This window comes from Megascapheus bottae, chromosome 16 (genome assembly GCF_031878675.1).
Source record: "Megascapheus bottae isolate mThoBot1 chromosome 16, mThoBot2.hap1, whole genome shotgun sequence".
Lineage (NCBI taxonomy): Eukaryota > Metazoa > Chordata > Mammalia > Rodentia > Geomyidae > Megascapheus > Megascapheus bottae.
Genome location: NC_143524.1, coordinates 39152584 through 39165148, shown reverse-complemented (window position 1 = coordinate 39165148; position 12565 = coordinate 39152584). Strand labels below are relative to the sequence as shown.

Genomic DNA, 12565 nt, shown 5'->3' with positions numbered 1-12565 from the left:
AATTAGAGGTTAGCATCTCATGAAGACGTTCCTGCCCTGGCTCAAGCTTTGAATCACAATCCTCAGATCTCAGCCCCCTGAGTAGCTAGGATAACAGGCATGAGCCACCAGTGCCCAGCTCACGATATCTTACAAATCACTGAAAAACAAAACAAAAACCGCAAACTATTTCCTTCTCGCCTGGAATGGGCAAAGGTTAACATGACATCTCTATGAGCTACAAACCCTGATTATTATCTATGAGCCACAAACCCTGATTTCTTATACTTGCTGTTTTGCATCCTCAATTTGTGGGTTCCACTTTACTGTCAAACATTATCATCAAACACTAGTCATCAACCTCCATTCTAATCACTAGGAATGAGGAAGGATATGAGGAATGCCATCTTTTCCTCATTTATGAATAAACTGTACATCTCATTAACTATCCATAACTAACAGAGAAGACTGCATAATAAAGATTTTTAAGTGGGTAGCAATTTCTACACCTAAAAGCCAAGATCCTTATCACAACAGAAGGGAAAGAAACAGAATGAGAGGTAAGTAGTAGCTTCTTCCTAAGTTGCTGCTCTAGGAACAAGGACACAGAGGGCAGTAAGATGCAAGGTCTATGAGCAGAGTAACTACTCTAATCATGGAATGAAATACATAACTGACTACTTTAGGTTTTAAACAGAGCAGCTGCAACTGATTGGAGATCCTGGCTTTTCTGAGTCCCCAAAGACCCCCTGAAAGTGTTGTAAATGATTCTAGAGCTTTCCATCACTGAACTGAACATCACTAAACTGAACAGACTGCTTCAAGATGCATAGCGTTAATAATAGACATCCCTCAGCTCTGTTCTGGACATGCTACCTTCATGGCAAAGAACAAAGCAAAGTTCATTTAAACTTCTATAAATATATGTGAGCAACTGTGATAACAGTTGTTACCACTTGGAAATGCCCATTTCAGAAATGTCAAGATAAATAACTTGTCAGAAGAGGAAACTAATTGACTGCTTCAAGAAGACTATATATACAAAGCTACTAGACTAGACCAAATTAAATAAGCAATGTCAGAAAAAAAAAGTATTGCTGTAAACTTACTGTTAACCACTGGTTATCTAGTAGTTCCTTAGCTGTGATTCTGTGAGCAGGATCTACTTTCAGAAGTTGTCTCAAAGCACTTTTAGCTGTAAATAAGGAGGGAAAAAATCTGAAAAATCATATTTCTCTTTAAATATAATTATTGTCAGACAGACATTTCTAGGAATGGTGGCATATACCTCTAGTCCCAACTACTTTGGAGTTTAAGGCAGGAGCATAGCATGGGTTTGTACATATGAGACCAGCCAGGAGATTACAGTGAAATTTCATCTCAAAAAATAAAGAAGTCACTCATTTTCCAGTTTATGTAGTTTAAGTCTATATAGCATGAAGGAAAGTTGTGAACTACTATCAGTACATATGCCTAAGTTTAAAGCCTAAAGTGAACTTTTATTGCATGGATTACCTAGTTTAATAGTCTACAGTAAAAATTAGCTAAATAAGATATATCCTCCTTAATTTTTATTCTGTATTTCTTATTTCATGTAGGTTTAAGCTTTGTGTAGACACAGTAAAAATATCCCTGTTGCCATAAGCAAATGTTATTTCTTTCTGAAATAAATTTTATGTCTAATCAGAGTTTTAAAGCAATATTAGACAACTTTCTTATATTGATTATGTTTACCTTAATAAATAATAACAGATCTATACTTGCCACAGTCACTTATGGAATCCCAGACTGGATCTTTAAAATGTAGCTCTCCCTTTCTTATTAATTCAAAAAGTTTTTCTTCTGAGCTTGCCAAAAAAGGTGGTTCTCCACATAACCTAAACAAAGGCAATCATTTTGTTTAGATGTCTTCAAAGTGAATCTATTAAAAATTAAATTTCTGTGGGATTTGGAAGTAGTAGTGTTTTGTATTTAAGTAAAGTATGAGAAAAGAAGAATATCTGTCTGGATGTAAGAATGGAAGCAATATTGGTGAGGATGTGGGGGGAAAGGAACTCTATTGTATTGTTGGTGGGACTGTGAACTAGAACAACCACTATGGAAAGAGGTTTGGAGATTCTTCAAAACACTAAACATAGTCGTACCACTCTTGGGCATCTCCCCAGAACAGTACAAGTCAGGATATCATAAAGACACTTGCACGTCCATGGTCACTGCCACACTATTCACAATTAGCTGAGTTATGGAAACAGCCCAGATGCCTTACAATCGATGAGTGGATGAAAACCATGTGTCATACAACACACAATGGAATTTTACTCATCCATTAGAAAGATTGCCATTTACAGGGGAAAGCATAGACCTAGAACAAATTATGTTCCGTGAGGTAAACTAGGCACAGAGAGACAAATGGTACATGTCTTCTCTCATATGTGGACGCTAGATGTAAACTACAACTGGGCACGATAACTTCTACAGGTGTCTAGGCATTCACACACGAAGAGTGAGACTGAAGGAATATATACTTGGGGGAAAAACCCAAAGGCATAACATCTTTGAAGATTTAAAATAGTATTTATTGAAACAAACTCCAGGAAATAGAAATGTGGGCTTCTTTGTTGTTGGTAGTGGTATCATTTGTTTTTGCTACTTTTTCTTTTGGCTTGTCTTTTTACAAAAGTAAGGGGGAGTGCAGAAATGGAAGGAGGAGAGGTGAACAAATGCAGTCACCATACTCAGTAGCACTGAGTGGAAAATGAACTGTGCAACCTGTGGGCAGGGATGGAAGGAGGAAATTTGGGGAAAGTGAAGAGAGGAGTGACATTGTCCCAAAAGAAATGCACTCATTACCTGACTTATGAAATGGTAACCCCTCCGTTTAATAAAATTATATTTTAGAAAAGAAATGGAAGCAATAGGATATCCAGGATGATGCTAAGCCCTTTCCTATGGAAAGAAATGACAGAGAAAGTAAAAATGTATCCACATGTGTACACATATATACACTTTTACAAATAACTCAAAATTCTCTTCAGGTAGGGAGAAAATAAGTTTACATTGGATTAAAATACAGGAAAGTGGATCCCGGGCGGTGGCGCAGTGGCTCACACCTGTAATCCTTGCTATTTTGGAGCTGAGATCTGAGGATCAAGATTCAAGCCAGCCCAGGCACAAAAGGACCTGAGACTCTTATCTCCAATTAACCTCTAGAAAACAGGAAGTGGGGCTGTGGATCCAGGAGTAGAGTGGTAGTCCGGAGCTGAAGAGCTCAGGGACACGCCCAGGCTGAGTTCAAGCCCCATGACCCACAAAAAACAAAAACAAAACAAAACAAAAAACAGGGAAGTGTGAGTGGCACATAACAGGAAACAGACTTTGGTGTGAGGAGGGTTAAGATAATGCTTAAGATACATAATGCAGGATGGGGGGGAATTGGGGAAAGTGAAGAAAGAGGTAACATTATCCTTAGAAAGAAATATACCCATCTGACTTATGAATTGGCAACCCCTCTGTACAATACCTCAATAACTACGATAGAATTATTAATTTTTGAGTCCTGGGGCTTGAACTCAGGCCCTGGGCACTGTCCCTGAGCTCAGGGATAGCAGGCTACCATTTTGAACCACAATACCCCTTCCAGTTTTGTGGTGATTAATTGGAGATAAGAATCTTATGAGGACTTTCCAGCCTTTCAATTCTTAGATCTCAGCCTTCTGCATAGCTAAGATCACAGACATGAACCACCAGCACCCAGCTTAGAATCATAAAAAAAAAATTCCCAGGGAAAAAGATACATAACACCAATTGGACTAATGAAAATATATGTGACCAGAGTACACTGAGAATTACCAGAGTCTAAGGATTATTTAAAAATTGATAAAATGCTAAACAAATGTTAGTAATAATAAAGATAAACCAAGACTAACTCCATAGGCTTTGAGCTAACCCTCCAAATCCATGAAAATAGCTGTAGCTCTTTAACAATGATGGACAAAATGAAGACAGTCTGGATGGGAAAAATTAGGTGAAGACTGACTCTTTGATGGAAAAGGGTATAAGCTAAGTATACAAAACAATCCACATCAATAAAACTCTGAGCAGTATGTATTAAGTGAACATTGGCCTATATGATTGTTTTCAATACAGGGACTCATCCATTTTAGCATCTTTTAATAGAATATGGAAAGCCTATGAATTTACTGATTCAATAGTTACAAGAATATGCTGAAAAGTTGAGCTCAGTTCTTCAGAGTACATTCTCAAATAAGTATTACCCATCATCATCACTCTGGCATGTAAGGATAATTCTGTAAACAATCACCTGTGCCCACTGCCAACCAGACAGAAGTTGGAAAGAGACTCATTGAAGGAAAAATACTATATGTATACTCTTCCCAGGATACCTTATATATCTATATATGAATGGATGGATGGACAAATATATCTATTTATATTCCATCTATCTATCTATCTATCTATCTATCTATCTATCTATCTATCTATCTATCTATCTGGTTGAACTCAGGGCCTCATGCTTGCTAGACAGGTGTTCTACTGCTAAGTCCTTTTTGTTGAACTGATTATTTTTGAGATGGAGTCTAACTTACTGCTTGGTGCATGCCTGGACCACTATCTGCTTATTTTAGACTTCCTGTGATAGTTTGGGATGACAGGCAGCTTCATTCCATTAAAATGGAAACTTACAGACTTTGTAACTGCAATTCTCCATCTCAGCCTCCCATATTGCTTAAGATAACAGGAGCATACTCAACTATGCATTGGGAAGGAATCTTGTGGTCTTTTATGTCCAGGATGACCTTGGGCTGTGTTCCAGTTTCAGTCTCCCAAGTAGCTAATATTACAAGTGTAAGACATGAGTGTCATCTGGCCTCTTCTTTATTATTAAAAGGATGAAATGACAGGATTCCATTATACTTCTCAAGTTATTGATTATTTATAGTATAATAATCTCCAGGTCTTTTAATAGTTCCATTTTGTTTTGTTGTATTTTCCAAGTTATTTAAATGTCTCCCTCATGGACAGCTTTCTCCAGACATCAAAATTTGGTAAACATTTTTCATGATGATGATGATGATGATGATGGTGAATAAAGTCATTTTCAACCTAGCAGTTTATCCAACTAGATGAACAAGATAGCCATTCCTGTCCCCAACAGATTCGCTAGACCTCAATTTATTAAACAAATTCATATTCTAATACTTCCTATTTCTCTGGTTCATTATGACCCCACTTTCTTTCATCTTACTCATCATGATATTTGCTTAGTCTGAAAAGGCAATTTAGAAAATCCTAGGAAACAAAAAAAGCCAGAAAAAATGTCCTTATAGACAATTATTGTCTATTATAAGGAAGACAGGCAAGCAAGAGCCCAGTTCATTTAGCCGGTTATCAACCAGTGAGATGCAACACACCAATTCCATAGCTGCTTCTGCATGCAACTATAGCTTAAGGGCTGCATTTTAAAACTTTCACTTTTTTCCCTGCTCTTTGCAATTTTATTTACACAAAAACGTATCTAATGGTTGGTCAATCAGCAGCATACGGAATTTTATGACAGCAATTTTCTCGCACATATAGAAAAAGGAATCTAAGACATGAAAAATGCCTCTTAAAGCCTTCCTATTATTTTCTGTTGCTCTCACACAGGAATCAAAACAGCAGAAGATTGCAACCATAAAGAATATTTATTTATGCTAATTTCACCTTCATAAAGGATGCTACCATTGTCCAATTAAGGAGGAATGAGTCTAAGTTAACTGATAAATAAGAAAATAGCCCCCCTGGAGAAAGTAATGTGCTTATGGTCTTGGTGCAAGAAATTATCTGTAACACCACTGGGTACAGGCAGATTAAGAAATAGTTGCTGATTAGCTAAGTACACGTCTACTGTAAAGAAAAAAATACAATCATAAGGCTATACAGTCACATTCTGGAGCAGAAAAATTATGTATTTAAGAAAATCCAGGTCTGAGATAAACCACATGAGTGTATACTAATCTGATCACATATATTGCATTTGATTTTTCTTGTCTAGAAAGTCTCAAAAGTATAAAAGTGTGGCTTAAAAAACAGTAATATTTTAATTTAATTAAAGATTTAAGCTCAGAATTTTGCACTAGGATTCTAATAAGCACAATACAATGGTCAAAACTTTGTGAATACATTTGTGCTTTATGCTATATAAGTAATGATGTGTGTTGAGTTGCTGAATTACAGCTACAATCATATTATCCAATTTCTACTGCCTGTATATTGCATTTCACAGAACTGTGAAAATATAGCTACTGTGATATCAATATTCAGAAATGATCTGGAAGAGGTAGTACATAGTTAGATCTTCAGTAGGACCATAAAACTAATGTTGCACCAACATAAAAATGTTCACACTTATCAAGAAGCAGAACAATGGTCGCTAACTTTTCAGAACACCTCCTAGACAATTCACTTAATCCAATTTAACAAACATAATTGAGTATTGAATATGTGCTTACTATTGTATCAGATACAAATGATGCAAAGATGAATAATCTAAGATCTCTGTCTTCCATAGAATTTGGGGCAAGGAAAATAGATATGAGATATATATTATAATACTACAATATAATCTAGTTTTTAAAAATGTTATTGTTGGGGCCGGGAGTTTGGCCTAGTGGTTAAAGTGCTTGCCTAGCATGCATGAAGACCCGGGTTCAATTCCTCGGTACCACATACATAGAAAAAAGCCAGAAATGGTGCTGAGGCTCAAGTGGTAGAGCTCTAGCCTTGAGAAAGTCCAAGGACAGTGCTCAGGCTCTGAGCTCAAGCTCAGGACTGGCAAAAAAAAAAATGTTATTGTTCACACATCAAAATAGGCACTGAACTCTATCAAAGTTACAATGTACAAATTTTCTTAGTTGAATATTCCTATGCTATTATTTTTTATTTCAATGTATTTCAATGCATGTGTTTCTATATGATGCCTTAAATTTTCTGTGGACTTTTAGAAATGAAATACAAGGGGCCAGAAGTTTTGTCTAGTGGTACAGTGCTTGCCTGGCATGCACAAAAAACCGGTTCATTTCCTTGGTACCATATACATAGAAAAAGCTGGAAGTGGTGCTGTGGCTCAAGTGATAGAGCTCTAGCCTTTAGAAAACCCAAGGACAGTGTTTAGGCACTGAGTTCAAGCCCCATGACTGGCAAAAAAAAAAAACGAAGAAAGAAAGAAATCAAACACAAAGAAAACATTGCTGGAGTAGGAGTAAGGGAAATAGAGGGTTTTAATTTGGGGACTACGCCCACTTATGAGAAAAGTCTGGAGAGAAGACAAGATTATGTGTGCAAACATTCACATAGCCAAAGGCATGCAATGCAGAATTAAGTGGTCTAGGATAGGGTCAGTACACCCAGCCCAGGACTGAAAAAGTATGCTAGAATCAGGTCAGAAAAGAATTGCTAAGCCATGCATACCAAGATCCTCTAATATTTTCCTGTAGCAAGGAGTAATTATCAGAGTTTTTTAAAGTCAGGATAGTATGGTCAGATTTGTGATTTAGAAAGACAACTCCCACAGCATTATGAAGGATGAACTGGAGACAGTGGCTAGAGACAGGGAGAGCAATCAGAAAGACTCTATAATTTCCTAGGAAAGAGAATATAAGGAGAAATTATATTGGTGAATAGAAATCAAAAAACATGTAAAAATACATTAAAGGAACCTTTCCTGTGACTTGTAGTTTCAATGAGTGAAATGGAATGAAAAATGGGGGAAAATGGAGAAGCAGGAACACTGAAATTTCTGATCAGTAGCACTGAGAGAACTGAGACGTGTATAACTTGCCCTAGATCCTGAACAAATCTCCGTCCCATCCCCATACATTCCCTGTCCTTAAAAAAATTTATTGTAAAGGTAATGTACAGAGGGGTTACATAGGTATGGTAATGAGTGTATTTCTTTTTTAAAAGTGCTACCCCTCCCTCATTTTTCCCACTTCCCCAACTCCCCTCCCCTCAAAGCTGCAAAGTTAATTTCCAACATAGTGTCTTATGTCCAGTGAGTATCGCTGCTTCATTGGTTTACCCTTTGTACACCATTTCTGTGATTCCCCTCCCTTCCCCTTAAATTAGATAAACTTATATACGAGACAACGGGGACAGAAATCCAAAACAGCGAATACAGAATAAATCAAAAGGAAGTAAAAAGAACTGACTCTGGGGGGGGAAGGTGAGGGGGACAGGACTCTACCTAGAGGTAGAGTGCTTGCCTAGCATGCATGAAACCCTGGGTTCAATTCCTTGGTACCACATACACAGAAAAAGCCAGAAGTGGTGCTGTGACTCAAGTGGCAGAGAGCTAGCCTTGAGCAGAAAGTGCCCAAGAATAGTGCCCAGGCCCTGAGTTCAAGTCCCAGGACTGGCAAAAAAAAAAAAAAGAATTGACTCTGGAAAGATTAAATCTAGAGCTCCCCTATGACCCAGCAATCCTACTGCTGGGCTTTTACCAAAACTATCAGCACAATCGTGTTCACTGCAGCACTATTTACCATAGCTAAGATACAGAATCAACTCAGATTCCCCTCAGTAGATGAATGGATCAAGACGATATGCTATACATACACAATGGAATCCTATGCTGCCATCAGAAAAAAATGACATTGCTCCATTCATAAGGAAATGGAAAGCCTAGCAAAAAATACAGTAAGCAAAGCAAGCCAGACCCAAAGAAACATAGTTCATATGGTTTCCCTTACTTGTAATAACTAGAGGATCACAATGGCTTAGTAGCAATGTAGATATGACCATATAAAATGATGCTTAATGAAATTAACTCCAAGAAATGGAAGCAAGAAGGTTTTTTTAATTGTACATTTTCTGTCCTTATGGATGGCCCTGGGGCCAGATGGCAATGCTTGCTTGCTCTCTATGGGCTAGAAGTGGATCTCGTGAGAAAATAAAAAGAAGCTTTTGGTTTGTTGCAAGGAATGAAGAAGGCGTTAAGGGCAATTTTTCACTTTGTTCATATCATATAGTGAATTGTTACATTTATAGATCAACAAAAAGCAAAGCTGAAAGTTATAAATTTACAGTATTAAAAAATACCTAAGGGATGAGCCTGACAACAAATAAGAGATCCTTCAGAATGACTTTCCAATTGGTTTTTAGATCACTTTAAAAAAATATACTGCTTAGTTTTTATTTAAAATATATATCACCCTACTATTAAAGACTATCCATTTCTTCTACACTGCGCCTACAGTGGATTACTTACAAAAGGTACATTATGACACCTATGCTCCAGATGTCACACTGCTGGCTGTAGTCATGGGCATTGATAACTTCTGGTGCTGCCAAATAAGCAGAAATAAAATAATATTAATAATACAATAAATGACTTGTAAATGCTTAAACACAAAGCATAGAAAATGTGCTGATGTGTTGTAATTTATTCCCCCATAGGGATAAACATGAACCAACAGCAGATGTTAAATGAATAATGTACAGGCCTTAGCAACTGATGTCACTGTATTCTCAGTCTTCTCATTTAGCGTATAGTGGAACAATGGCAGAAACTGTGTAACTAAGTGTACTATTCTCTTTATCCCTGTGAAATTGCTAAGAAGTGATTTTGCAAAAACTATGTGGTTATAGTAGAAGAAACTTCCCCAAAATAGAATAGAAGATATGCCTACGTAGAAGCAAGATCAATATGTAGAAATCTGAATTTCTGGAAAAACTAAGATAGTTAAAAATCATTTTAGAAAAAGAATAACAATCATAGCATAGCACTTCTGTGACAAAATATAAATAACTTTCCACATTTTAAGAGAAAAACTACAACAGAAAGAGAGGCAGAGAGAGAAAGAGAAAGAGAATGCTATAAGATGAATTTGTAAAAAGCCAGTTAGTCACAGAATAGGACTAGGTTCCAGGTATTTGTGATTCCCCAGATCTAAGCTTTGTTTTAACAAGAGCCTTCACATGCAATGGTGTCTCTTCAAAAACTTTCTCAATGTAGCACTGTTCTCTCTCTCTCTCTCTCTCTCTCTCTCTCTCTCTCTCTCTCTCTCTCTCTCTCTCTCTCTGTGTGTGTGTGTGTGTGTGTGTGTGTGTGTGTGTGTGTGTGTGCCAGTCCTGGGCCTTGAACTCAGGGCCTGAGCACTGTCCTTGGGCTAGCACTGTCTCAAGGCTAGAGCTCTACCACTTGAGCCACAGCACCACTTCTGGCTTTTTCTATACATGTGGTACCAAGGAATCGAACCTGGGTCTTTGTGCATGTTAGGCAAACACTTTACCACTACGCCAAACTCTAGGCCCTACCCTGAGGTAGAACTGTTTTTAAAGATTACATTTTTCTATGTGCAATGGTTGCATTTTTTCTTAAGTCACACAGGGTTATGTCTATTTTACCTCTAATGTATAAAAATCAGATATCTGTCTTTAAAGAAAGAGGAAACAATTATAAGCAACAAATAACAACAAGTGAGATATATGTATACATTTCAATGAAACCTAAAAATTTATGAAGTACTTTATACAAATTGATAGGAGCATAAATGGCATTAAGGGTCCTGTGCAATGGTTATGTTGACCTTTGATGCTTCTCAGTATGAATAAACAGAAGTTGAGAAATATTCAATTACTTGCCTAAAGCGATACTTTCTACAACAGATATGTTGTTTAATTTTAAAAAGGTTCAATTTTCCCCACTTAGACACAAAAATATACATACATACACACACACCTTTTATAATAGCTATTACGTTCAAGTGGAATTTCATTTTCTTTTATTCTTTGATTTATGATTTAAAAATAAACAAATAACAAAAGGAATATAAAACAGAGGAACAAAGAAAGACTAAAGTATAAATAATTAAACTGAGTGACTTGTCACCAAATGAATAAAAACTTGCTAATTAACATTTTCCTTTAAGAAACTTTTGTCTTTGCATGCTGTAGCTCTATTTAAATATTGACTCATTAAAGTATAAGTTGTTCTGTGGCGCATGTCTACAGCGAGGGCAAATTCAGTGATTAGATTCAATGAAGGCCTGCCATATTGATGCATCGCACAGCGGGGGCTAGGAATTCCTGGTCCTCACTTTTTTCGGAGTCTTCTTAATTATCAGGGGCATTTCTACTTGCACTGTCATCCCAGCCCTCAGGGAGGCAGAAGCCAGAGTAACTGTGCCAAGGAGCCATTTAGGAAGTCAGCAAAGCTCCACCAGCCATCTGTCTTCTCTCTGTTCTCTCACTTGTTATCAGTGTAGACAACTAATAAGCAGGCATAAAACTCAGGGTGCTTGGATATATTTTCCCCATGTAACTACAGACCAGATGTCTTTTGCCAACAGGAGGATATGAACAGAATCTAAAGTAGTCTTTTCTCAAATAAGATCAAACAATTTAAAATCTTTATGCATCAAGTAGGCAAAAAAAAGGAATGAACTAAGTATATGCTTCAGCAATAAAAAGGAATAAACTACAAGCATAGTCTCAAAAATCATTATGTAGAACAGAAAAGACTGTAAGCATAAAAGAATATAGGGATGATTCTACTTATATAAACAAGCAAAACTTTAGCTGTGGTGACAGAAAGCATCTTCAGGTGCCAGGACCTGGGCAGGGATGGATGGAGAGGGACACAGGACTCTGCAAGGTGCTAGAGCTCTTCTGCATCTTCACTACAATGGTGATTACCTGACAGCTCACTGAACTTTACATTTAAAATGCAGCCCTTCTACTGCATATAAATCCTATTTCCATAAAGTGACTTTTTTAAACCTATGTAATGTACAAAATAGGCAAAATTACATTGTGGTGTGTGTGTGTGTGTGTGTGTGTGTGTGTGTGTGTGTGTGTGTGTGTGTGTGCTGGTCTGTGGCTTGAACTTAGGGTTTGGGTGCGTTCCTAAGCTCTTCTGCTCAGGGTTAGCACTCTACCACTTGAGCCACAGATCCACTGCTGAACTTTGGTGGTTGGCTGGAGATAAAGAGTCTCACAGACTATCCTGCCCAGGCTGACTTTGAACCTTTATCCTCAGATCTCAGCCTCCTGAAATCACACTCATGGTGTGAGCCACAGAAAGACATTAGCCAAAATAAACATGAAATAAATAATACAAGCCACAGATAATGAAATAACAATCCAAGTAACATTACACAATGCTGGTTCTTGAAAAAGCCAATAAGCTATCCTAATCACTAACACATTTGATTAGTATGATTATAAAATAGGTATTATTTTAAAATTAAAACTGAGCATTATGTTAAATAAGTATTTCATAGTTAAAAGACTTCCTACCTTTGCTACTATTCTATTTTTTGCTCTTAATACTTTTCAGTAATAGGTATTTTCAACTCTTGGTAAAAGAGAATATGAAAGGCAAACATTACTTTTCATGTACTGTTGTATTCCTAGTACTGAGAACAGAATAGTCCTTAACAGACTTTTTACAGAACGAGTGCCATGACTTGTAGTATAGAGAAGTAGAAACTATGACAAAAATAGATAATAAGGACAGGGCTAGATTCCTAGTTAGCCATATTTCTCAGGCCATATTGTTAATACTATGCCATATAGGCTAGGA

General features: G+C 37.0%; 1 protein-coding gene across 30 annotated transcripts in view; it reads right to left on the bottom strand.

Moving 5' to 3' along the window:
* The window catches only part of Stk33 (serine/threonine kinase 33), a 144506-nt gene that overhangs the window by 37985 nt on the left and 93956 nt on the right, over nucleotides 1–12565 (bottom strand). For all 30 annotated transcript variants that reach the window (XR_016538081.1, XM_090348219.1, XM_090348222.1 and 27 more), the window contains 3 exons: nucleotides 9248–9323; nucleotides 1744–1856; nucleotides 1089–1174 (listed from right to left, as the gene is read on the bottom strand). Coding sequence is in view for 29 of the 30 variants with exons in the window: in XM_090348219.1 (XP_090204345.1) it covers nucleotides 1089–1174; nucleotides 1744–1856; nucleotides 9248–9323 (275 nt within the window). In the remaining variant the exon portion in view is untranslated. The remainder of the gene's footprint in view (nucleotides 1–1088; nucleotides 1175–1743; nucleotides 1857–9247; nucleotides 9324–12565) is intronic.